The sequence below is a fragment of the Manis pentadactyla genome, chromosome 14, assembly GCF_030020395.1.
Source record: "Manis pentadactyla isolate mManPen7 chromosome 14, mManPen7.hap1, whole genome shotgun sequence".
NCBI lineage: Eukaryota > Metazoa > Chordata > Mammalia > Pholidota > Manidae > Manis > Manis pentadactyla.
The window spans coordinates 26,211,776-26,236,255 of NC_080032.1; the positions used below are offsets into that span (position 1 = coordinate 26,211,776).

The 24,480-nt window shown below is 41.9% G+C and overlaps 1 protein-coding gene across 1 annotated transcript in view; it reads right to left on the reverse strand.

The window, feature by feature from the left end:
- Positions 1–21,016, reverse strand: part of PIWIL1 (piwi like RNA-mediated gene silencing 1) — a 31,773-nt gene extending 10,757 nt beyond the window's left edge. The window contains exons 1-12 of the mRNA XM_057491446.1: positions 20,724–21,016; positions 20,454–20,534; positions 20,234–20,342; positions 16,442–16,567; positions 15,723–15,937; positions 15,237–15,358; positions 14,109–14,189; positions 12,341–12,538; positions 11,841–11,952; positions 2,007–2,133; positions 1,668–1,785; positions 1,109–1,223 (exon numbers count right to left, since the gene is read on the reverse strand). Of these exons, the coding sequence (XP_057347429.1) occupies positions 1,109–1,223; positions 1,668–1,785; positions 2,007–2,133; positions 11,841–11,952; positions 12,341–12,538; positions 14,109–14,189; positions 15,237–15,358; positions 15,723–15,937; positions 16,442–16,567; positions 20,234–20,342; positions 20,454–20,528 (1,398 nt within the window). The 5' untranslated portion in view covers positions 20,529–20,534; positions 20,724–21,016. The remainder of the gene's footprint in view (positions 1–1,108; positions 1,224–1,667; positions 1,786–2,006; positions 2,134–11,840; positions 11,953–12,340; positions 12,539–14,108; positions 14,190–15,236; positions 15,359–15,722; positions 15,938–16,441; positions 16,568–20,233; positions 20,343–20,453; positions 20,535–20,723) is intronic.
- Positions 21,017–24,480: the final 3,464 nt, after the last annotated feature.

The following is a 24,480-nucleotide window of genomic DNA, read 5'->3' on the forward strand; positions in this document are numbered from 1 at the left end:
AGAGACACTGTAAATTCCATTGTACATCCTCAGAGACAAAGCCAAAAAGTCTTCAGTAATTCAAGCATGGAATATTGAGTCTTATAGCATTACTCTTAAGTTTGGACTGTAGTGACAGACCAAACGCCCTCAATGGGGAAAAAAGATACAAGAGATACCCAAAGGGCAATGGCAGTCCTGTTTAAGATTCATGTTACCACCTCAGTACGTTTACTAAAATCTCCTGAATCTTTTCTAAAACCTTATGAGAGAGGATTTGTGCTACTTCTCTTACGATAAAGGGATAAAAAAAGGTCTCAAAAGTTCAGCAACTTAACTGAGGTGTCAGATACTGAAAGCAAGCTGTGGAAACATCTGACAGCAAGGCAGAAAGCTAACACAAACTCCGAGCACAGAGGCCCAGTGATGTTCATCAGGTAGGGAAAACCCAGTGCTTTTTACACTTCCTCCCTGCCTCCCAAACAGTCCAGTTACAAGGATGTCTGTTTTTTATTATTTATACAAAGGATAATAACAAGAGCTGCAATTAAAACATTAAACTACATGATTTGGTTAGCCACAGAACAGTGAGAGGGCAGAAGGCACAATCTTCTATAAAAGGATTTTTAAAATTCTGGCACTTGCTCCTAGGGCTTCAGTTAAACACAAAAAATATTTTGGGATGCTTGCTTTCCTTTTCTGGAGATAAAATATAAAAGGTATCACAGTGATTAGTATTATGCCCCTATAAAAAATGGTCCAGGCAAAAATGAAGCCAAATAAATTGGGAAGTTTTTCACAGAAAAGATCACTTTAGTGCAAGACAGAATATCAACTCATTTAGATACTGAGACTTCTTTTATAAAGTAGCTCAGTTATTTAAAAAAATTGGGGGACCTTTTAGCTAAGTGTCACAGGTTATTCTGACGTCTAGGCTATAGGCTTTCCCACCTCCAGTTTTTCTTCCTCTTTTGATCACATCAGTTGACAGATTGGAGGTTGGGGAGGACAGAGAGGATAGAAAGGTGAGGAAGGAACTATACTGGCGGGCAACTTGCTTATTCCTGCTTGCTCCAGTGTGAATCTCACCCAAATCCGATATGATTAACAACCTTAAGAACTGCCTTACTGTTTTTCCACCTTGGTGAATCTTTTCTGCTTGCAAAATTCTTCCTGAGAACGACAGTAAGTTGGAGTCAAAGCTCAAGCCCCAGTCTCGAAGTTCTCTCTGAACATTATCATCTCTGTAAATTTAACATATTTGTGTTCCGTTCAAGGTAAGTAAGCAACAGAACAGACATGCCAATGGAGATCTACTCCAAACCCAAGACAGCTCCATGTTTTTCTCCCTCTAGGAGACACATAAGTACAATCTATTTTTCTCTTAGAACATTTACTTTCCTTCATGACCTTCTTTAATTTAGAATTCTAAGGCCCAATCTCCTCAAACAAACCCTTGATGCTGTAACAAAGAAATAACAGATTTCTCCAAAAACATTTCAGTTTCTACTCTATAGTCTCTTTCCAATGGAAGAACTGAAAAGGCCACGGCACAGAGGACAAATCCGCCCCCAGACTGCAGATACAGAAGCAACAAATTACTTTGCTACTCCCCATAAGTCACTCCTCCCAAACCCAGATGAACTAACAAAAAATTGAAGCCACACCCAGCCATGCAGATAACTTACTTATGAATGTAATCAATGAGCCTCCCAACTTCCTGCTGTCTCTGCTCTGGACTTAGTCTTGTATGAACAGCCAAGTCTTTCATGACATTAAAATCATTACGCATTTTATCAGTGAGACCTTTAAATAAAACATGCAGAGGTATATGATTAAAGAAACCAGAATCATGTCTGAAGGTATGGAGTGCAGGGCAGAAAACAGTGGCAGACAAGTCCAAGGAGACAAAGCAGCTATGAGGGCCTGGTGCGGGAGGGGGGTTGTTGTAGAGGAGCATGCGGTGACTTCTAGAAAAAAATGAGAAAGCACTAATGGTTTCACTTCAGGAGCAAAATTCACAGTACCTGTAAGATAGCAGAGCTCAGGGATGAGCATTGCAGGGCCTGGTAAAGTGCCCCCAGGGCCTCTCCTTCTCTTAGGTTGACTGACCAAAACAGGTTGTTTCAAGTCGGTGATTTCTTGGTTATATTGCTATTCAAGAGAAGAAAAGCTGTCACTGTTCACAGTAAATGCCTTCAATAACAGCCCAACAGACAAAAAAAAATTATTTTTTAAAATTTTGGTATCATTAATCTACAATTACATGAGGAACATTATGTTTACTAGACTCCCCCCTTCACCAAGTCCCCCCCACATACCCCATTAGTCACTGTCCATCAGCGTAGTAAAATCACTACTTGTGTTCTCTGTGTTGCACAGCCCTCCCCGTGCCCCCACCCCACATTATACATGCTAATCCTAAGGCCCCCTTTCTTTTACCCCCCACTTCTCCCTCCCTACCCACCCATCCTCCCCAGTCCCTTTCCTTTTGGTAACTGTTAGTCCTTTCTTGGGTTCTGTGATTCTGCTGCTGTTTTGTTCCTTCAGTTTTTTCTTTGTTCTTATATTCCACATTTGAGTGAAATCATTTGGTACTTGTCTTTCTCCGCCTGGCTTATTTCACTGAGCATAATACCCTCTAGCTCCATCCATGTTGTTGCAAATGGTAGGATCTGTTTTCTTCTTATGGCTGAATAATATTCCATTGTGTATATGTACCACTTCTTTATTCATTCATCTACCAATGGACACTTAGGTTGCTTCCATTTCTTGGCTATTGTAAATAGTGCTGTGACAAACATAGGGGTGCATCTGTCTTTTTCAAATTGGGCTGCTGCATTCTTAGGGTAAATTCCTATACGTGGGAATCATGGGTCAAATGGTATTTCTATTTTGAGCTTTTTGAGGAACCTCCATACTGCTTTCCACAATGGTTGAACTAATTTACATTCCCACCAGCAGCGTAGGAGGGTTACCCTTTCTCTACAACCTCACCAACATTTGTTGTTGTTTGTCTTTTGGATGGTGGCGATCCTAACTGGTGTGAGGTGATATCTCATTGTGGTTTTAATTTGCATTTCTCTGATGACTAGTGATGTGGAGCATCTTTTCATGTGTCTGTTGGCCATCTGAATTTCTTTAGAGAACTGTCTGTTCACCTCCTCTGCCCATTTTTAATTGGATTATTTGCTTTTTGTTTGTTGAGGTGCATGAGCTCTTTATATATTTTGGATGTCAACCCTTTATCGGATCTGTCATTTATGAATATATTCTCCCATACTGTAGGATGTCTTTTTGTTCTTTTGATGGTGTCCTTTGCTGTACAGAAGCTTTTCAACTTGATATAGTCCCACTTATTCATTTTTTGCTTTTGTTTCCCTTGTCCGGGGAGATATGTTCATGAAGAAGTCGTTCATGTTTATGTCCAAGAGATTTTTGCATATTTTTTTTTCTAAGAGTTTTATGGTTTCATAGCTTACATTCAGGTCTTTGATCCATTTTGAATTTACTTTTGTGTATGGGGTTAGACAATGATCCAGTTTCATTCTCTTAAATGTAGCTGTCCAGTTTTGCCAACACCAGCTGTTGAAGAGGCTGTCATTTCCCTACTGTATGTCCATGGCTCCTTTATCATATATTAATTGACCATATATGTTTGGGTTAATGTCTGGAGACTCTATTCTGTTCCACTGGTCTGTGGCTCTGTTCTTGTGTCGCTACCAAATTGTCTTGATTACTATGGCTTTGTAGTAGAGCTTGAAGTTGGGGAGTGAGATCCCTCCCACTTTGTTCTTCCTTCTCAGGATTGCTTTGGCTATTCAGGGTCTTTGGTGGTTCCATATGAATTTTAGAACTATTTGCTCCAGTTTGTTGAAGAATGCTGTTGGTATTTTGATAGAGATTGAATTAAATCTGTAGACTGCTTTGGGCAGGATGGCCATTTTGACAATATTAATTCTTCCTAGCCAAGAGCATGGGCTGAGTTTCCATTTGTTAGTGTCCTCTTTAACTTCTCTTAAGAATGTCTTGTAGTTTTCAGGGTATAGGTCTTTCACTTCCTTGGTTAGGTTTATTCCTAGGTATTTTATTCTTTTTGATGCAATTGTGAATGGAATTGTTTTCCTGGTTTCTCTTTCTATTAGTTCATTGTTAGGGTATAGAAAAGCCTCAGATTTCTGTGTATTAATTTTGTATCCTGCAACTTTGCTGTATTCCGATATCAGTTCTAGTAGTTTTGGGGTGGAGTCTTTAGGCTTTTTTATGTACAATATCATGTCATCTGCAAATAGTGACAGTCTGACTTCTTCTTTACCAATCTGGATTCCTTGTATTTCTTTGTCTGATTCCCGTGGCTAGGACCTCCAGTACTATGTTGAATAACAGTGGGGAGAGTGGGCTTCCCTGTCTTGTTCCCAATCTTAGAGGAAATGCTTTCAGCTTCTTGCTGTTCAGTATGATATTGGCTGTGGGTTTTTCATATATGGCCTTTATTATGTTGAGGTACTTGCCCTCTATACCCATTTTGCTGAGTTTTTATCATGAATGGATATTGAATTTTGTCGAATGCTTTTTCAGTGTCTATGGAGATGATCATGTGGTTTTTGTCCTTCTTTTTGTTTATGTGGTGGATGATGTTGATGGATTTTCGAGTGTTGTACCATCCTTGAATCCCTGAGATGAATCCCACTTGGTCATGGTGTATGATCCTCTTGATGTATTTTTGAATTCAGTTTGCTAATATTTTGTTGAGTATTTTTGCATCTATGTTCCTCAGGGATATTGGTCTGTAATTTTCTTTTTTGGTGGGGTCTTTGCCTGGTTTTGGTATTAGGGTGATGCTGGCTTCATAGAATTGAGTTTGGAAGTATTCCCTCTTCTTCTATATTTTGGAAAACTTTAAGGAGAATGGGTATTATGTCCTCTCTGTATGTCTGATAAAACTCCGCAGTAAATCCTCTGGCCCGGGGGTTTTGCTCTTGGGTAGTTTTTTGATTACCAATTCAATATCTTTGCTGGTAATAGGTCTGTTCAGATTTTCTGTTTCTTCCTTGGTCAGTCTTGGAAGGTTATATTTTTCTAGGACGTTGTCCATTTCTTCTAGGTTTTCCAGCTTGTTAGCATATCATTTTTTTGTAGTATTTCTAGTAATTCTTTGTATTTCTGTGGGGTCCGTCGTGGTTTTTCCTTTATCATTTCTGATTCTGTTGATGTGTGTAGATTCTCTTTTTCTTTTTATAAGTCTGGCTAGAGGCTTATCTATTTTGTTTATTTTCTCAAAGAACCAGCTCTTGGTTTCATTGATTTTTTTCTATTGTTTTTATTCTTCTCAATTTTATTTCTTTGATTTTTATTATGTCCCTCCTTCTGCTGACTTTAGGCCTCATTTGTTCTTCTTTTCCCAATTTCGATAATTGTCTTTAGACTATTCATTTGGGATTGTTCTTCCTTCTTTAAATATGCCTAGATTGCTATATACTTTCCTCTTAAAACTGCTTTTGCAGCATCCCACAGAAGTTGGAGCTTTGTATTGTTGTTGTTGTCATTTGTTTCCATATATTGCTTGATCTCTATTTTGATTTGGTTGTTGATGCACTGATTATTTAGGAGCATGTTGTTAAGCCTCCATGTGTTTGTGAGCCTTTTTGCTTTCTTTGTACAATTTATTTCTAGTTTTATACCTTTGTGGTCTGAGAAGATGGTTGGTAGAATTTCAATCTTTTTGAATTTACTGAGGCTCTTTTTGTGGCCTAGTATGTGGTTTATTTTGGAGAATGTTCCATGTGCACTTGAGAAGAATGGGTATCCTGTTTCTTTTGGGTGTAGAGTTCTGTAGATGTCTATTAGGTCCATCTGTTCTAGTGTGTTGTTCAGTGCCTCTGTGTCCTTACTTATTTTCTCTCTGGTGGATCTGTCCTTTGGAGTTAGTGGTATATTGAAGTCTCCCAAAATAAATGCATTACATTTTATTTCCTCCTTTAATTCTGTTAGTATTTGTTTCACATATGTTGGTGCTCCTGTATTGGGTGCATATGTATTTATAATGGTTATATCCTCTTGTTGGATTAACCCCTTTATCATTATATAATGTCCTTCTTTATCTCTTGTGACTTTGTTTGTTTTGAAGTCCCGTTTGTCTGATACTAGTACTGCAACACGTGCTTTTTTCTTGATGTTGTTTGCATGAAATATCTTTTTCCATCCCTTGACTTTTAGACTGTGTATGTCTTTGGGTTTGAGGTGAGTCTCTTGTAAGCAGCATATAGATGGGTCTTGCTTTTTTATCCATTCTATTACTCTGTGTCTTTTTTGATTGGTGCATTCAGTCCATTTACATTTAGGGTGATTATTGAAAGATATGTAGTGATTGCCATTGCAGGCTTTAGATTCATGGTTACCAAAGGTTCAAGGTTAGTTTCTTTAGTATCTTACTGCCTAACTTAGCTCACTTATTGAGCTATTATAAACACTGTCTGGTGATTCTTTATTTCTCTCCCTTCTTATTCCTCCTCCTCCATTCTTTGTATGTTAGGTGTTATTTTTTTGTGCTCTTTTGTGTTTCCTTTGACTGCTTTTGTGGGTCGTTGATTTTATTTTTTGCCTTTAGTTAGTATTTGGTTGGTCTGCTTTCTTTGCTGTGATTTTATTTTCTCTGGTGACATCTATTTAGCCTTAGGAGTGCTTCCATGTAGAGCAGTCCCTCTATACCCTGTAGAGGTGGTTTGTGGGAGGCAAATTCCCTCAACTTTTGCTTGTCTGGGAATTGTTTAATCCCTCCTTCGTATTTAAATGATAATCATGCTGGATACAGTATTTTTGGTTCACGGCCCTTCTGTTTCATTGCATTAAATAAATCATGCCATTCTCTTCTGGCCTGTAAGGTTTCTGTTGAGAAGTCTGATGATAACCTGATGGGTTTTCCTTTGTAGGTGACCTTTTTTCTCTCTCTGGCTGCCTTTAATACTCTGTCCTTGTCTTTGATCTTTGCCATTTTAATTATTATGTGTCTTGGTGTTGTCCTCCTTGGGTCCCTTGTGTTGGGAGTTCTGTGTGCTTCCGTGGTCTGAGAGGCTATTTCCTTCTTCAGCTTAGGGAAGTTTTCAGCCATTATTTCTTAAAAGACACTTTCTGTCCCCTTTTCTCTCTCTTCTGGTACCCCTATAATGCGGATATTGTTCCATTTGGATCGGTCACACAGTTCTCTTAATATTGTTTTATTCCTGAAGATCCTTTTCTCTGTCAGCTTCTCTGCGTTCCTGTTCTCTGATTTCTATTCCATTAATGACCTCTTGCATCTTGTCCACTCTGCTTTTAAGTCCTTCCAGAGATTGTTTTATTTCTGTATTCTCCCTCCTTAGCTCTTGCACATTTCTCTGCCAAGTCCATCAGCATGGTTATGACCTTTATTTTGAATTCTTTTTCAGAAAGATTGGTTAAATCTATCTCCCCAGGTTCCCTCTCAGTAGAGTATGTCTGGGTTATTCTGGTCTGGATCAAATTCTTCTGCCTTTTCATGGTGATAGAGGTAGTAGCGGGCAGTTGGCCCATGTGTCAGCTGGGAGAACCAAGTCCCTTTCCACTTGCTCCTGGCCTTCCTCCCCTGGGAGTAAGGCGACCCATAGTGGCTTGTGCTGGGCAGCTGCACGCATATGGGGTCTCTGATTCTTGCCCGGGCCACTATGGAGTAAGCTCTGCGCAGTTGCTGTGGGCGTGGCTGCTTTCAGGCTGCTGCTCTGCTATGGTGGGGCTGCGCCAGAGGGGTAACAGGCAGGAGGCTGTTTATTGCCATGAGGGGCCTCAGAACTGCCCTGCCGCCCAGGGGGTTAGTGCGCCCAGAGTTCCCGAGGATTCCCAGCTGCTGGGCTGTGTGCCGAGACGCTTCTGTCCAGCTGTGAGGCTCCTGTCCCTTTAAGACTTTCAAAAAGCCCTCCCTTTTCTTTTGTCCCAGGGGTGCTGGCTGTGGGAACCCGCTTGCAGGCTTTACTGTTCCGTTTCCTTAGTATCCATCACACCACAGACTGTATGTCTGCGTTTGCAGAGCAGATGACTAGGGCTGGGTATTTAGCAGTCCTGGGCTCCCACTCCCTCCCCGCTCTGACTCCTTTCCTCCCACCGGGAGCTGGGGTGAGGGGTGTCACTCAGGTCCCGCCGGGCCACAGCTTTTATCTTACCCCCTTTGTGAGGCGCTGGGTTCTCACAGATGTAGATGTAGCCTGGCTGTTGTCCTGTATCTCTCTTTTTTAGGAATAGTTGTATTTGTTGTATTTTCAAAAATATGTTTGTTTTTGGGAGGAGATTTTCGCTGTCCTACTCATGCGCCATCTTGGCTCCTCCCCCACAAAAATTATTTTAACACCAAGAATTGATGCCAATAGCAAGACTGGTACCAGTTACCCGGTAGTTTAAAAAAAATGCATTGCTAATCCTACTAAAGTAGGCTGTGATTTGTTTTACTGAGTACCTCATTTTTTTTCCTAAAAACTTAGATGGTCAAGGACAATAGGGCTCCAATTTGTGATTCTGATCACACATCTGTTTACTTCATTTTCTGATTTCTTGGTTTAGAAACTATAGTCTAATTCCAGTCTTCACCACAGCAGAATTCCTCTAAAACCACTTGTATTATAGTGAGAACTAGCTTATATAAGCAGTCTTCTGACAAGAATAGGGAGACGGAGAGGTTTGCATAGTGCAGGATGTTTTGAATTAGGAAAACTTTTTATAAAATACTGATACTCTGAAGAAAATGAATTTCAATTTAGTAGTATTAAGATTCCCATGTGCAATCACTGTTTTAAGTTTATACAACTTGTGAAAAGATAAAATGTGTTGATGTATATGATGTAATGTGAGTGTGAGGTGGATGGTCTGCCTTCAGCTCAGCTCTACAACTCCAGAAGCATGACAGACTCCCTTGAGGTCTCTTCACCACAGCTTCTGGCCCTATGTCTTAAAGACTGTTTCCTTGATCTCCTACATCCTTTCTGAGCATCTTTTATAATAATCCTACTTAATTCAGCTCTTTTTATTTAAAAAAAAATCTGTACATCTCCATGCTGCACACATAAGTCTCCCCACAGCCATCCCTCATCTCACCCTCCTACAGACCAGCAGGTGCCTACCCATGCCTTATGCCTTTCATGTGACAAGCTCCTGGCCACCTGTCCTCATCAATAAAGAGACCAGGAATAACCTGTCCCTGACTTTGTCATATACTGAACTCTACCAAACATCCAAAAAAAGTAACTTTACTTCAGACAAGAAACTGTCAGGTGGCATACTCCTATCTGACTTCTGAGTATTTGTAGGCACCCTCCTCACATATAATTTATCTGGGTGCACACAAGCACAAGTGTGCTGGGGATCTCATGAGTGTTCTTCCTCTCACCTCATGTCACCAAAGGACTTGAGATGCACTTTCCCTGATGACACAACTTTGGGATCCCCTTTACATTCCTAGGGCCCAAAGGAAAGCCTGTCAGTACTTTCAACATTCCTCCCTTCATCTAGAAACTAGCACTTTGTTCTTTTTAAAGGTAATTGACCAGATCTTCCTTTCCAAAGGCCCTTCTCTCTCCTGCCATTTCTTAGACATTATCTATAATATGTAATATCCAAGTCATCGCTTACTACTAAAACTGCATTCTACTAGAAGTAAGTGCTAAGAATGCTTCCATTCTTTCAAATATTCCAATCCACCCCCGTTTGGATAATTGTATCCACTAAAGACACTGGATTATCCCTGGTTGCTAGAGAAGTCTTCCCTAAAGACAACCTGAGCTGACACCTAAGCCAAAGAGCCCGTGGCGGCATGCAGCGTGCTTCAGATGGAGGTTAACCCACAGCTGAATGTGATGGCCAGGTCGAGTGGTGAGACAAGGTCCCACCAGCAAGCAGGCTGGGGCCACATCACAGGTCTCTGGATAAAGACCAGTGTGATTCAACAAGACACAGGAGCAAAGGGAAGCTACTTCATTACTCTGGGTAAAAGAAGAGTAACCTTAGATGATGAATGAGTTTGAAAGTGGTAATAGCAGGAGGTATGAAAACCAAGAGACTGGATGAATGTATGAGAAAAGTGGTGACTCGAGAGATGGTAGCTGCCACCTAGAAGAGGAGGAAAACGAGGTGCTTCAGATAGCAAGACAGAGGGACAGATTCGACAAACAGCCATACAGTGTAAGGGAGAGAGGCATGATGGTCTGAGGTTTGAATTACCTGCTATTCATTTGTTCATTCACTCTAATACTTGAGTGTCTACAAAATCTGACTGTGGAAGTTCCTTCTTGGGACTGTTCAAGAGCATTGCACAGGGGCCAGGTTAGGGGGATAAAACATGCTCAGTGTTGGTCACATGTAAAGGTATTTTTGAGATACCCAAATATTTAGAACAAGTAGGCTTAGACATGTCTTGGCTAGAACTAGAAATCTGTGCATCTTTAACATATTATACCTGAAGTCTTAGCATAGACAAGACCGGAGACCACCTAGCAAGTAAATAAACAGTAATTGGGGATCTGAGGTGGAAACTTTAAGTATGTCAGCATTTAAAAGGCAACTTACAGAAGAATAAGCTGGCATGTAAGACTCAGTTCTAGTCAGGGAAGGGGGAGCTTTCCCTAACCTTGCTTCAGGTTTAAATCAAACTTTCAACCGATATCTCCTTTATTTTTCTTGTTATCTAACAACTCTTCCCTTCCCTAACAGTGGTTATTAAATAACCACAGAGCAATGCTAAAATTCATTTCTCATAGTAACCTTTAACATCCAGAGGAATCTAGGTTAAACATGACTGGAGTCCTCAAGGAGTGAAGAGGTTGAAAATAGCAGTGGGGAAATCACCCTGAGATGGCCCTGGGCCTGTTTTCATTTTGCCCAGAATAACATCAGCTCTTAATGCAATTTGTCTGAGAATCATTTCCCTCCAGAGTGGCATCTAACCTTTTCATTCTTAGCAGAGCAGTTGAAGATCAGGCAAATAGTAGGTATCCAGCAAAAAGACATTTCAAAGGTTATTAATCAGCTAAATACTTTTGACATAAGACGTAAGTATGTAACAGCTCATTTATCTAGCTTTTCAGAAAAAGGAAATTAATAAAAGTAGAAAAAAGATAAAGTTCCAGCATTTCAAAACAAGTTTTAAGATTTTAATTGACAAATTTTCTAGAAATAATTTTCCTGCACTTTTAACAGAGCAGAACAAATGCAATGTGACTGTCTAAGGATGCAGGGCCGATCTGTTCATCTCTGAATACTAAAATAATGCTAGTGTACATTCCTATATAAATATTTTCTTCTGGTTAGTTGTTCTTTCTTGCTACTATTTCCCTCTGGTGTTTTCTTCAATTTAGTGATAACTTTGCCAAAAGTTAGAATCATCTTTATCAAACCAGTGTTAGAAAATAACCCAATACACTGACCTAGCCTATATGAAAGAAGCCTGTCAGGATCTGTCAATCCACATGCAGATTTAGCACAACTGATGCTGAGGGTTCACAGACCCTTACGCCGCCCCACCCCACGTGAAGTTAGAAAAAATAAAGGGTGGATTACTGAATAAGGGACAAGATGGTAAACTGTTAACTTGTATTGTTACCACCTACTATAATCCTACTTACCTGTCCTCCACATGCTTAAGATCAAACGCAATCCTTCATTCTACGTCAGAAAGGAACAGGCATGGTGCCCTTCTCATTTGGTAAGGTGGTACAGTGAGTTGTGAGTGACTGCCTCATTAACACAGCTGCATACAGTTTTAAAAGCAACTTGCCCAATATATACAAGTGTTAGAAGACCCTCCTGAAGTATTTCAATCCCTCCTAAGGCCTGAAGACTTTATGTTATAAAGATAAGATGCTTGCCTTCTGGTAGTACTCCAAGAAGCTGACTTCAGAGCCGTCTGCTTTCTTAAAGGTACTCTTTGGGTTCTGGTCCCAGTCAATATCATCCACTCTGTATGTCTTATTGTTATACCTATGGAACAGTGGCATTAATTGGTATTTGATTAAAATGTGTAGCAGCATTATTAAGAAGAGTCTAGACAGTATGTGCTCTCTAAAAAGTAAAATTTCAAATCATCTAGTTAACAAAGTATCATGGAAAAACCAGAAAAGGACTTCTCAGACCATGCATGTAGATGGGGAAGTGACTAAATTACTATTGGACATTAAAAAAGATAAAAGTTGTATTGGTCTTTTCCAAATGAATGTGTTTCCCAAAACCTCCATTCTTGAAAACTGATACAAATGTCCCTCCCCACTACTGGATTTTAAGCCATACTTTCTAACATTACAGGACCATAAAAAGCCACAGTATCTTAAGGCTTGCAAATATTATTTTGCACTTCAAAAAGCAGTCTTACTTGGTAAGAACAATTAAACCTATCAGTTCTTTAGAAACTCGTTCTTGAAATTTATGTTCTTCAGTTTGATGGTATAAGCTGAACATGAAATCTAAAACGGTTTCACTTCGAAGGACTTTATGACTGACATCAGTGCAAAGCATGATGTTATTTTCATACTGAAGAATAGAAGTAGTAAAGCCAGGCCAGATCACCAACCTGTCAAATAGAAATGCAAGCCATGAAGCAACCGCTATGAATACGTAAACATCTTCTGCATTTATCAACTTGTGTTTCTGTTTTTCAAATTTATTAACCAGGTCTAAAGCACAAAAGTTTTAAGTAAATTTACTTATTTCTAGGTTTTACATGGGTCCAGATAAAAACCTGTCTTTTCAAGATCTTCAATAAGAAATGTCATATTATAAATACCACTTTAAAGTAATAAATATATTAACTTTATTAACCTATTCTTTATATTGTTCTAAGACCTGAAAAAGTTGCCAAGCTAAATTGAAAGCATATATAGTTATTGCCATAAACTTAAACCACTTGGGCTGCAATCCTGAACAATAACTTCTGAAGCAATTACCATTAGCAGATAAATTTTGTTACCTTACAGTACATACAAACTTAGTGTTGGACAATTCTTTATGCTTCCCCAGTGACAATAAACACCATGTGATTTTTAAAAATTCAAATATTCTGAGATGTTTCTTTCATTATTCAAGCTAAGTTAAATGTTCACTTAATATGACAGGTACCATTAACAGCCACAGAAGTAAATTTAATCATTTCAAATTAAAGCATCACTTTCAAAGTCTGTGATTAAGCCTGAGGAACAGAAATGTTTCACTTCAGGAGGAGGGATTAAAGATGGTGGTATAAGAGGTGAGACAGAACTCCTCCCCAAACCACATATAATATAAAAATATAGTTAACACAACTAATCCTAAAAGAGCAACAGGAAAGCAGGCTGCATGAGACTGCATACACCTGGACAACAGGGCAGACCTCATGAAACAGGGTAACATACGAAAGCCTTGATCTGCCAGGACCCAAGCCCTTCCCCCACCCCAGCTCACTAGCAGGAGGAAGAGAAATGGAGCAGGGAGGGGGTGGAAGCCTAGGGACTGCTGAACACCCCAGCCCTGGAGATCTGCTTGGGAGCACAAACCTACATTGCATGGTGCTCTGGAGATTAGTGGGGTTGGAAAGCTAAGACAGGTGGAATACTTGGAGAGACTGAGATTCCAGCTGTTTGTGGAAAATAGGGATCCACATCCAGCTGCTCTGGGACAAAGGAAAGGTGGGCAGTTTGAGAGGCTTCCTAGCAGCGAGAGGGCTGCTGAAGGGGCGGGGACTCCCCTGGAAAGCTACTCAGCTCTGAGGCCCCGCACTGTGATATGCAGCCTGCTGCGCCTTCTGCCTGGCCTACTGGCACCGGCTCACAAACAGGCAGTCCCTGTCCTGGTGTCAGCCCAGCCAGAGGGGGGCCCTGCCTATGGCAGCTACAAACGCAAAGTACAGGCTTACACCTGTGTGCTCAGCCCACTGGTTCTGATAGTGGAGACAGGCACTGCAGCCAGGAAGCAGGAAACAGCTCTTTCCTACCCCCAGGCACCAGCACTGCTCCCCTGCATCCCCCATGTCACTCCAGGGGTTAAGCAGCTCCAGAAACTAGACCTTCTGGGCACTAGAGGGCGCCATATACGAATATGAAATGCCAGAGGAGTCTGGTTCAAACCACAATCTCACAAACACCAGAAATGTTTCAATTCATGCAAACCTATGATTTGGAATATCGATTGGGTCACTTGGGTTGTAATAATTCCGTCCAATTTGCTGCAAATTCATGATCTTCAAAAGCCTAGAAATTGAAAGGTCAGAATAGAGAAATGAGTGTCAATAAATATTTCTAACACTAAAATCAGAACAGCATGCTGTTTAGAGCAAGGCAAACTATGGCCCTTGGCCAGGCCAAATCCTGTCTATGTGCTGTATTTTGTATGGCCTAGGAGCTAAGAATGGTTGTTTACATTTTTTAAAGGTCGGAAAAAAAATAAAAAGATAAATGATGCATGAAATATGAAATTCATATTTCAGTGTCCATCAAATAAAGCTTTATTGGAACACAGTCATGTTTCACTTATACATACTTATGGCTGCTTTTGTGATCCAACAACAGAGCTGAACAGTTGAGCCAGAGACCATATGGCCTGTAAAAACTAAAATGTTTACTATCCTGTTCTTTGTAGGAAAAGTTTGCCAACCCCTCATTTAGAAAAAAATAAATCTACCAGTTACCCTAATTCAAAACAGTTATCCACTTAAAAAGGAGGCCCTGTCATCAGTAACTGATATCTTACGGCCAAATCAAAATGGTCACATTACTCTTATGTAAACTTCAGCCTTATCCAAACTGCTTCTCACCAGGGCAGGGAAATCTTCATAGAACATGTGTCCTATTTTTGGATTTGGAAAACACAGCACCCACAATGAAAGCAAATTATAGAGCATGCAGTATTTGTCCTACAATGGGACAACTAAATGTGAACAGACCCAAATCCTGAATTACTTCTTGAATAGGTACACATAGTGGGGGAGAAGGAGTATAAAGTTCATGTTAAGCTCCTGAGTATGTGCGTTCTTCACACAAGTTCAAATAGTTTTGGAAAAACCTAATGTTAATAAAAGCAGGGAAGTTAAAGACATAATACTTGCTTAAAACAAATAAATGACTTTTAGATCAGAATGCTACACCTTAAAGCAGTTACAAATCAGAGTAACCAGTGGTCCTAACAAACCACTGTAAAATCCAGTTAGTCAGTGTACAGGTATTCACTGCACAGGTTATTTCAGCTTCCCTGTATGCTCTAAATGTGTCTTGATAAAATGTTAAAAAACACTAACATACCTCCTGAAAATAATATTATAGAACTGCAAACAGGTTGGTGATGTAGGAGGGAGTTCATTTGTTAAGGTTATTGTTATCCTCACATGCTCTCCATTTCGGGTCTGACTAAAAACTTCCGTAACCTGAAGTCAGAGTGGTGGAAAACCAAACTTTGAATTGTTAAAAGAAAATTTGAGCCCAATCACATAATGCCTACTTACTAAGACAACAATGAAAACTACAGAGAAGTTTTAAATCAAAAACAAAAAGTATGGCTATGGGAAAAGAGTGGTTAAATGCTACTGTAATTTAATTGTAATCACTAAGTTACTTGGTGGATCTGAAAATGATGCAGTAATGCCAAAATACTCTTTGGATTTATTACAAGTCATATCAGACATAAGTCCACTGGAGTTTCTGTAAACTTTCTCTAGATTTGGGTTAGTTTTAATTTGAAGTGGAAATCTCCCATTCCCCCTCATGCCTTGCCCCAACATTTGAAATAACCTTTTGCTGTAGTCGTTTAGGTAAAAATAATATTGTTCCGTCAAAAGCATGACACCTTCCAATTATATCTTCATGTTGGAAAAGCAGAGCTGAACGGAGTCTTCTGGCCTCCATCAATGGGTTATATTCAATGTGATACTGATATAAGGCCCATTGGGGACGGGATGTCAATCGTAAATGGTTAGTGCTTAGCCTTACTATAATACCTGAAGAACCTGTAAAAGTAAGTCACAGTCAATTAACGAAGTATCAGGTTTATTCCTCCTTGAAATCTTTCCTACCACAAGGCAGACACAGTTGTGTAAACAACAGCCTAAGAGCAGCACACAACAGGAAAGTTCTTAGACACCTGTCTTTGGGGACTATTATCCTACCTAGGTAAATTCCTATAAGCATACATTTAGGCAGAAATCCTCCATAGACTCAGTAACTTATAACCGGATCAATCAAACCTCTTCACAGCAAACAATTTTAAAAGGAAAAAGTGATATACACTAAGGAATATTTAACAAAACAGCATTTCAGTGCAGCTAAAGGCATCTATAGCCTATTTCATCAAAGCTGAAATGGGAATGCCATGCAGGATCCTTGACCAAATATGCTTTTTCTTCCTAGTAATACATCATAAAAATAAATGTATAAAATAAAATGCTTCAATTCAATGTCTTGTGTACTTAATAAGTAACCTTGTGAAACAGCATTCTTAAAAATGAACCTACCTGTTTTTGATTCTTTAACATGGTCTAGGTTCTGTCTTGTATTTACACCAAGATCATGAAAGTCTCTACGACGGCCACCTCTCTCTGCTAATGATAACTCCTGAAACCCAGCAGACAACTTAAATTCTTAAAAAAAAGAATAAAAAAATAATTATATATCTAAGTAACATGAAATAATGGCAATACGAATTACCACAGTACCACCATATGAAAACCAAAGGCTACTGAGATGAAGATAGTGTAACAATTTCGTCAAAATGTTTTAGGTTATCTGCTGGCCAAAGAGAATTTCTTGGCTACACCTTCCTCCACAAAGACTCTCCTGTCGCTGCTGCAAGCAAACTCAGTTGCTCCCTTACAAGACATACACACCTTTAAAAGATCAAGACAACCAGACTGTGATTCAAGAACTTAGAAGCATGTTTGTTGAATGGGAAACTGAATCTGATAACCACTGAAGAGTCTTGATACCAGTATTTTTCACAACTATTTTGATGCAGGTAATAGCTACAGGAATTGGTAATTTATAGTTTAAATGTATAACCTGAATTAGAAAATCTAAATCTAAATGTAATTTTCTCATTACTTCCCTTAAGAACCAACAGAATAAAAGCAAGGGGCTGTGCATATCCTATGGCCATGACACCCATCTCCTATTGGGGTAGGTTAATTAGCAGTTCATGCTTAGTTGCAAAAGCTGTGCTTATATCATTCTAAATCATGAAGTCCTTCAATTTGTGGAAAATATGTAATTATCTCACATTAATATTACAATGTGGGCCCAAGTATGAATATGGATGTGGTAGTCCAAGTGCTAGGATTCTAGATTTCAGTTAATCACATGTTATCTTATGTAGCAGAGACTGTTAGATGACTATCCAACTCTCATTCTTCTTTAAAAAATTTTTATTTTGGGAGTAATGTACCTAATAGACTAGAATTTCCACCTTCCCTGCAGATAAGGATGGCCTAAGAGATTTAAGCAACTGCTGGGTGAAACTTCTGAAAAGTGCCTTAGAAGGGTTGATGGCTGGCTTCTATGTTATCCATGCTCCCTCAGCCTTACCAATTTGCTTGGAATCTGGATGTAATGGCAGGAGGGAGCTCAAAAAGACATTCTGAACCAACCATAAATCTTAAAAACAGAAGTCATGGACTCAGGACCAAAGAATAAAAAGATCAAAAAGCTCAGTTCTCTTCTGACCACACCAGAACTAGCCCAGAACTGGTGACTTCTGGACTTCATTAGAGAGGTAACAGAAGCTTAGACAAAATGCATAGGTTCCTGACATACCTGGAACAAGTTATTTTAATGTGAGCTTCAACCTCCTCACCTGAAAAACTGACAGTAAACTTCACAGGCATGTAATGAGTTTTAAATATCATTTGTAAAGTACTTTAATAAAGATGCTGATAAAAATGCTGGTTCTTGTACTGCATGACTTTCAGGGCTCCAATTTACAAGTCTTTTAAATACTTGAGGGTTTATATTTGTCTTCCATGATGAACTTTTTATCCCAAAGATTTTCAAGTTAAAGTATCCATGCCCTTGGGTGATTAACTAGACTAACACAGGTTAGTAAATCCAACAGTTTATAAAGGCTTGATTTGAAATTTTCCCTGAAAAATTTGAGTCTTAAAACAGAACTCAGTTCTGGGTGCAAAAACCTGACAAGTTTCTGAACATAAACAATGAAGTCTGAACCCCCTTTTCAGTACTGCTATTATATTTAGCCAAAGCTTAGCTATCAATCCATAAAGATAGCAGATTTCAGAATGGATAGAAGTGATACCTTGCCAGTTACAGGCAGACCTCGTTTTATCATGTTGTGTAGATACCGTGCTTTTAACAAACTGAAGGTTGTGGCAACGTGCATCGAGCAATCTATTGGTGTCATTTTCCCAACAGCACTTGTTCACAATCATGTCTTTCACATTTTGGTAATTCTCACAATATTCCAGGCCTTTTCATTATTATTCTACATGTTGTGATCAGTGAATACAACTTGCTGAATGAAAGCTCAGATGATGGTTAGCGTTTTTTGAGCCATAAAGTATTATTAATTGAGGTATGTGCTTTTTAGACATAATGCTATTGTACACTTAGTAGAATATAGTGTAGTGTGAACATAACTTTTATATGCACTGGGAAGCCAAAAAATTTGCCTGGCTTTATTGTGATACTCACTTTACTGCAGTGATCTGGAACCAAATCCCACAGTATCTCTGATGTATGCCTGTAATTTCCCTTTCCATGAAGCTGCTAGAATGAGTTACTAAAACCACAAATCTGATCTTGTGTCTGTTCTACTTAAGAGTGTCAATTTATGCACATTCCCTGTAGAGAATGAAAATCAAGGCTCTGAACAATGTCTCATTAGTAATAATCTGTTAAAACTTGTCATTTTAATTTCTAAAACACAGGTAACTTGAACATTTACTGTGAAAGGCACCTGAGATAAAATCCTTACAAAAGCAATGAAAAATGGTAAAATAGGGCCTTGCATTTGTTATCCTAAATATGATTTAATCCTCACAATGGCCCTTATCTATAAAGGTAGATAGTGCCTTTTTATATATGGGGAATCAAATTTCATAGAATTAAATTCATGAGTGGCTATAAAAAAATTACTGATAATCAGTAGAGAGAATGTTTAAGGAATTAGATTTAAATATTTTCCTCTGCATTTTAAGGCTACAGTAAGGAAATGTTTTTAAAACAACTTCAACACATCTTTTTGCATGTTTAATGCAATGATATTTTGCTGTATCTGTTCAACACAGCCGAACGTATCACATATTCTAAGTTTCAAAAGAATTGAGGTACCAAGATTAGAGGAGAAAGCGACTGCATAAAATCCTGTAAATTTAAAGAGATTAACACCCATAAATGAATTATCATCAGGCACCTTAACTTTACAAGCTTACAAATAAAATATCTTGTACCAGGAAAGTAAAATATGTAACTGGATAAAGTGACAAAAGACCCTTTGTCTTCAAATGAAACACTATTAACAAGTGATGCTTTTCTTAAAATTTCCTGTACAGAAAATATACACACGTGTACTTAACCTAGGGTGAGCAAGCAGGTAGAAAAATCTACTTTCAGTTAAATCTTTCACGGAGGCCTACGTACTACAGACCTATGGCCCTTCCACTGTCCGTCCCTCCTCGCCAGTCTGTCCCCATCATGCATTTTACTACAAAGCTCTCAGACACACTGGCTCTCCTATCATTCCAACAAGCTTCCGGGCCGTCTTTTCCCGCCGACAGTTGCGACGGTGCAGTGTATGCCACCTCCTGACTACCTCACGCTCGCCTGTGCAGCCATTGATTGGGAGGACGAGGGGACTCAACGTAAGAATGAAGTTCGGCCCCGCCTGTTTATGGCTGCCCGTTTATCTCAACTCTCCCTGGTCGGTGGCCCACTTGCCAGCCACCCCAGAGTTTAACAGCCAGCGTTACTGGGAAAGTGACTGAGTGCACATGGGTGTCTTCTCCTGCACCCAAACCAAAACCCAGAGCAAATCAAGACTCAGGCCAGGCGCCCCACTAATTCACCTCTGCACAATGCAGCGAGAAGGCAGTGCTCTGGCAATCGGCAGGCACAGCGTGCACCGCACGCAACTTTTGCATCTGACAAACGGGGCGAGCCAATCAGCACGGGGCGACCGGGTTCTACAAGAGCCCGGCTGCAAATGCTAAGCCGGTCCCGCTTTGGGGGAGAGCACTGCCGACGCCCGAGCGGGCGTTCTAAAACGGCATACAGTGCGCGCCCCGCGGCCGCCTCACCTGCTGCCTGGGCTGCGTTTCCCCCCGCTCCTCTCTGGCGGCCTCGGCTCAAGTCCCCCTCCGCGGGCGGCTGCTGACGTCTGGGCTGCGGGCACGCGAGCTGCTGGCTCTACGGGTATTGCAGAGGAAGACCGGCATGTGAGTTACCGAGGGAAGGACCAGGCAAGGGCACTCCGCCCCCTCTCTCCCGGCGCCGGCTCCCGCCCCGCGGCACCCTCACCGCCAGGCCCGCGTGCTGCGCCGTCTCCTGGCCGCGGGCGCGTCCGCGGGCTCTCGCTCGGGCTCGTCCCGTCATCTTGTCCTGAGAGGGTCATCGAGAGGCGGTGCTCACTCTCTGCTCCTCACACTTGACGCCCGGCCCCCCGATGCACACGCGCGCCTTCAGCAGTGCGCCTCGACGACCCCGCGAGCACCATACCCGCCCGCCCTGCAGGCCGCCCCCGCCCGCGCCCACGCCAGCCGCCCGGGCCAGCCGACCCGCTCATCTCACCGGCCAGCTCCCGCAGCAGTGTCGTTTCCGACGCACTAACACGCCTCTTACCCGCGGCCAGCAGTTACCCCCGCGGATCCCTCCGCGTCGGGACTTCGCGCCCGGACGCCGGCCCCAACGGATCCGGCCCTCAGCCCACACCACCGCGCTGCTCGCCGTCCAGTCGCCGTCAGCCCTGGGCTCGCGCTCAAGGCCGACGTTGGGGCGCGACGCCCTCGGGAAGACGCGTGGCACTCTTTTTCAGGGCGGACGGACACGGGTTACAGGAAGTAAATCGAAGCACGTGAGACTCGCGTAACGGCTGGGCCAGCGGAGGCGAGCTGGGGACTGCGCTTGGCCCTGATAGGCTGCGGCTCAGACGGCGGTTTTCAAAGGGCGGCGAGGAGGCAGGGCTGGACTAGCCCCGCCCAACCCGGGCCCTACCTCGTCGTGCTGATGCACAGCGGCAGTAGGCGTTGGGCAGTGTCCAGTCCACACCTGCGGCCAGGTCCGGGCATGGACTACTCTTGCCCTAACCAGTGAAACTGGGGTCACGTGCACTTTGAACACCCTCCTGTAAACAACTGAACTTCATCTTGGGTTGGCCCCTTGAAATTAGAAACTATTTCACTCATCAAATAGAGAAATGAGATTTAGATTTTGCCTCTAAAGAAAATACAACTGCATTCCAAAGTCAGAATGCCAGGTGGCTGTGTACCTACACACTTAAATTTCCAAGTCAACAGAATTGCGTGCTGAGAGCGTGCGTGTTAGCGTGTATGACAGTGGTCCCCAGCCTTCACTTGCATCAGAATCACCTGGAGGAGTGGGAAACGCACATCTTGGCTGCGCCCTTGCCCCTGAAGATTCTGATTCTGCAAGGTTCGTTGGTGGCATGTGCTACCTTGCATCTAACAAGTTGGCAAGCTATGTTATGCAGCCGGTCCAGGGTCCGTGTTGCTAAGAGGTACTGGGCTAGATGCCCTCAGTGGGAGTGTATTTCCTTATTCGAAAAACCAACCCAATTGAAACTGTTGTAAATAATGTAAAATAGAACAGTATTGTCAAACTGGAAAATTATATTACTGGTTAGGTCTGGTAATAATTCATAGCTTCTTTATAAGGGAATGTAAGTGGTGGTGGCAATATGGTTGCCTCTAGGGACTTGTTTTAAAGCTGCATTTATGCAGCAAACATATTGGTGTTTATACTTCAGAGTGTGTACCTCAGGTGGGGTGGGTGTTGGACAGGTCTGAAGTTTCCCAAGCCACCTCCCCAGGTCCGACACTCGCATGTGTGGAATGAGAGGAACAGGCCTTGTCCTGGCTTGATTGTAAAAACTCACTGGGGAACTTCTGGAAAACACATCTCCAGACAACCCTGATTCAAGTAGGTTTGGGATGGGAGCAAGGAATATTCTTTTAACAAGAGTTACCAACTGATTCTTATGCTCAGAGAAGTTGGAGAAATTTGAGGCAAGATCTGTGACCATAAGTTGCTTAAAGAATTCATGAAAAAGGCAGGACACCTGAAGCAAGGACTTGTTGGACGAGGAGTGGCTTCACAAAGGTCTTCCTAACCTTAAAAGAAAAATGAAAGGCACGATTTGGAATACATCAACTTTTCAGGAAGGACTTAAGATGTTAGTGAGAAAGATGTTCTATGAATTTACCAGCAGGTGGAGCGATGAAACAAGAAATGGATCTTTACAGCTTCCAACTCACAGCAGGAGGCGGTACCACAAATGGCCTTTAGAGGGCAGAAGTAATCCTTTTCCCATGGTTTATCTTCTCCGTAAGCCTAAACTCCCTGTTGTAACTGCTGAAGATACAGTAAAGTAACACTGGCGTATCTTGGTGTAATGTATGAAATGGCTGGTTTCTAAAGAGTTAAGTTGTGATGCAGCAGGATGTAGGCAAACCCCCTCATTCATCTGATGGTGCAAACATCCCATCTCACACAGCTCACCTTAAATGTGAAAAGAAAAGCTGCAGAGAGAAATTGAGGGAACACTGTTAAAAGTTGCTATGTTGATGGCATAACCAGAACCCCAGGAGCATCAATTACTGGAAGCAACTATGACTCTGGAAATTGAAAAATAAATGGATATAGATTATCCTTCCAGGAGCTTGGTCAAGAGGGAGCAAATCAATGGCTGAAAGTGAGCTGACTACTCCTGATGACTTGAGAGCTTGGCTTGGAAGACCCTTCATGGAAATGTTGAAGTCCTGAAGGATGACCAGGAGTTGCAGGGAGTCGTGGGGAAAGCAGGGAGGAAACACTATGGTCCAAGTAGGCAGCGGGTGTGTGGGTATAGCAGGAGTGACAGGCACATGAGGGAGGGGCAGGTCATGACATTGAAGGGACAGGTCAGATTCTAAAAACTGAGTGATAATAACATCTGAACATCCAGACTGCCAAAGGTACCCATCTAGGTGCTGTGAGTAAAAGACACTCTCTGCCCTCTTGTTGATCATGCTGAACCCAGGGCCTCCAATGCCGGTCCCTGAGTGGGAGGAGAAGCAGAGACTGGGGCAGGCAGGAGTGGAATGTTCTACTTGAATTGCTCAGAGATATCTAGGTTCTAGCCAGCCCTTACCAACAGGGAATGACGTCTCAGATTTGCTGGGTCTAATGTTATTTCATTAAGGTAAAATGTATATAACAAAAAATTAGCCATTTTGCAGGGAGTAATTCAGGGGCATTTAGCACATTCACAAGGCTATGCAGCCACCGCCTCTATCTAGTTCCAAAACATTGTCCTCCCCCACCAAAATTAGAGACCATTCTTATGAAGCAGTCCCAATTTCCCCACCCTTGCCCCAGCCCCTGGTAGCCCACCACACATCTACTTTCTGTCTCTATGGATTTATCTACTTTACTCATTTCATATAAAAGGAATCTTACAGAATGTGGCCTTTTGTGTGTGGCATCTCCCACTGAGCACCATGTTTCAAGGCTCTCCACGCTGTAGTGTATATTGGTGCTTCATTCTTTTTCCAGGCTGAGTCACATCCCTTGTGTGGAAGGACTTCGTTCTGTTTATCTGCCTCAGCTAAAGGATGGGTCTAATGTTTTAAAAAGAGAAGTAGGAACCTTGGATCCCTGTGGACCCATTTCTAAGTACAGAATTTTAGTCCATTTCTGGGTGTCCATCTAGCCACAGTGGGTTATTTCAGGGTTGGGTGGGCAGAAGAGTTTCTCTGCCGTAGAAAAGGGGGTTGACTTTGACCAGCCCTCCTCCCAGTGGGGACTGTAGACAGGCAGCAGCGGCCCCACCTGCATTTTGTGAGAAATACTGGTTGTCAGGCCCCACGCAGACCTGCTGAACCAGAATCTCCTGGTTCTGGGCCGAGCAGTCTGCACTGTCACAATCCCCCCCGTGGGATTCTGGTGTCACTAAAGGTTGAGAAGGACAACAGTCCCTCAGAGGCCCCTCTTTGCTTCCAGGCTACCCTGGAGAGTCAAAACCTCCTGCTTCCAAGCACCAGGTTTCTCAGAATCAACACCCTTGGCTTGTGTGGCCCCCCACCAGCAGTCAACTGCACACCTGCCCCGGCCCCTTCCTCCCTGCGCCCCTGCCACTCTGACCTTCTCTGGGGCTGCACACATGCCAGCACAATCTTGCTGTGGCTGGGCTCCTCCCTCTCCCAGCACCTGCCTCCGGGAGGGACTGGCTTCCTCTCCCATCCAGGTGTTTGCTTGCATGTCCCTATCTGGGAGGGCGCTTCGCTGAGCACCCATCCGAAAGACATCTCACTCTGCTCCAGCATCCCTC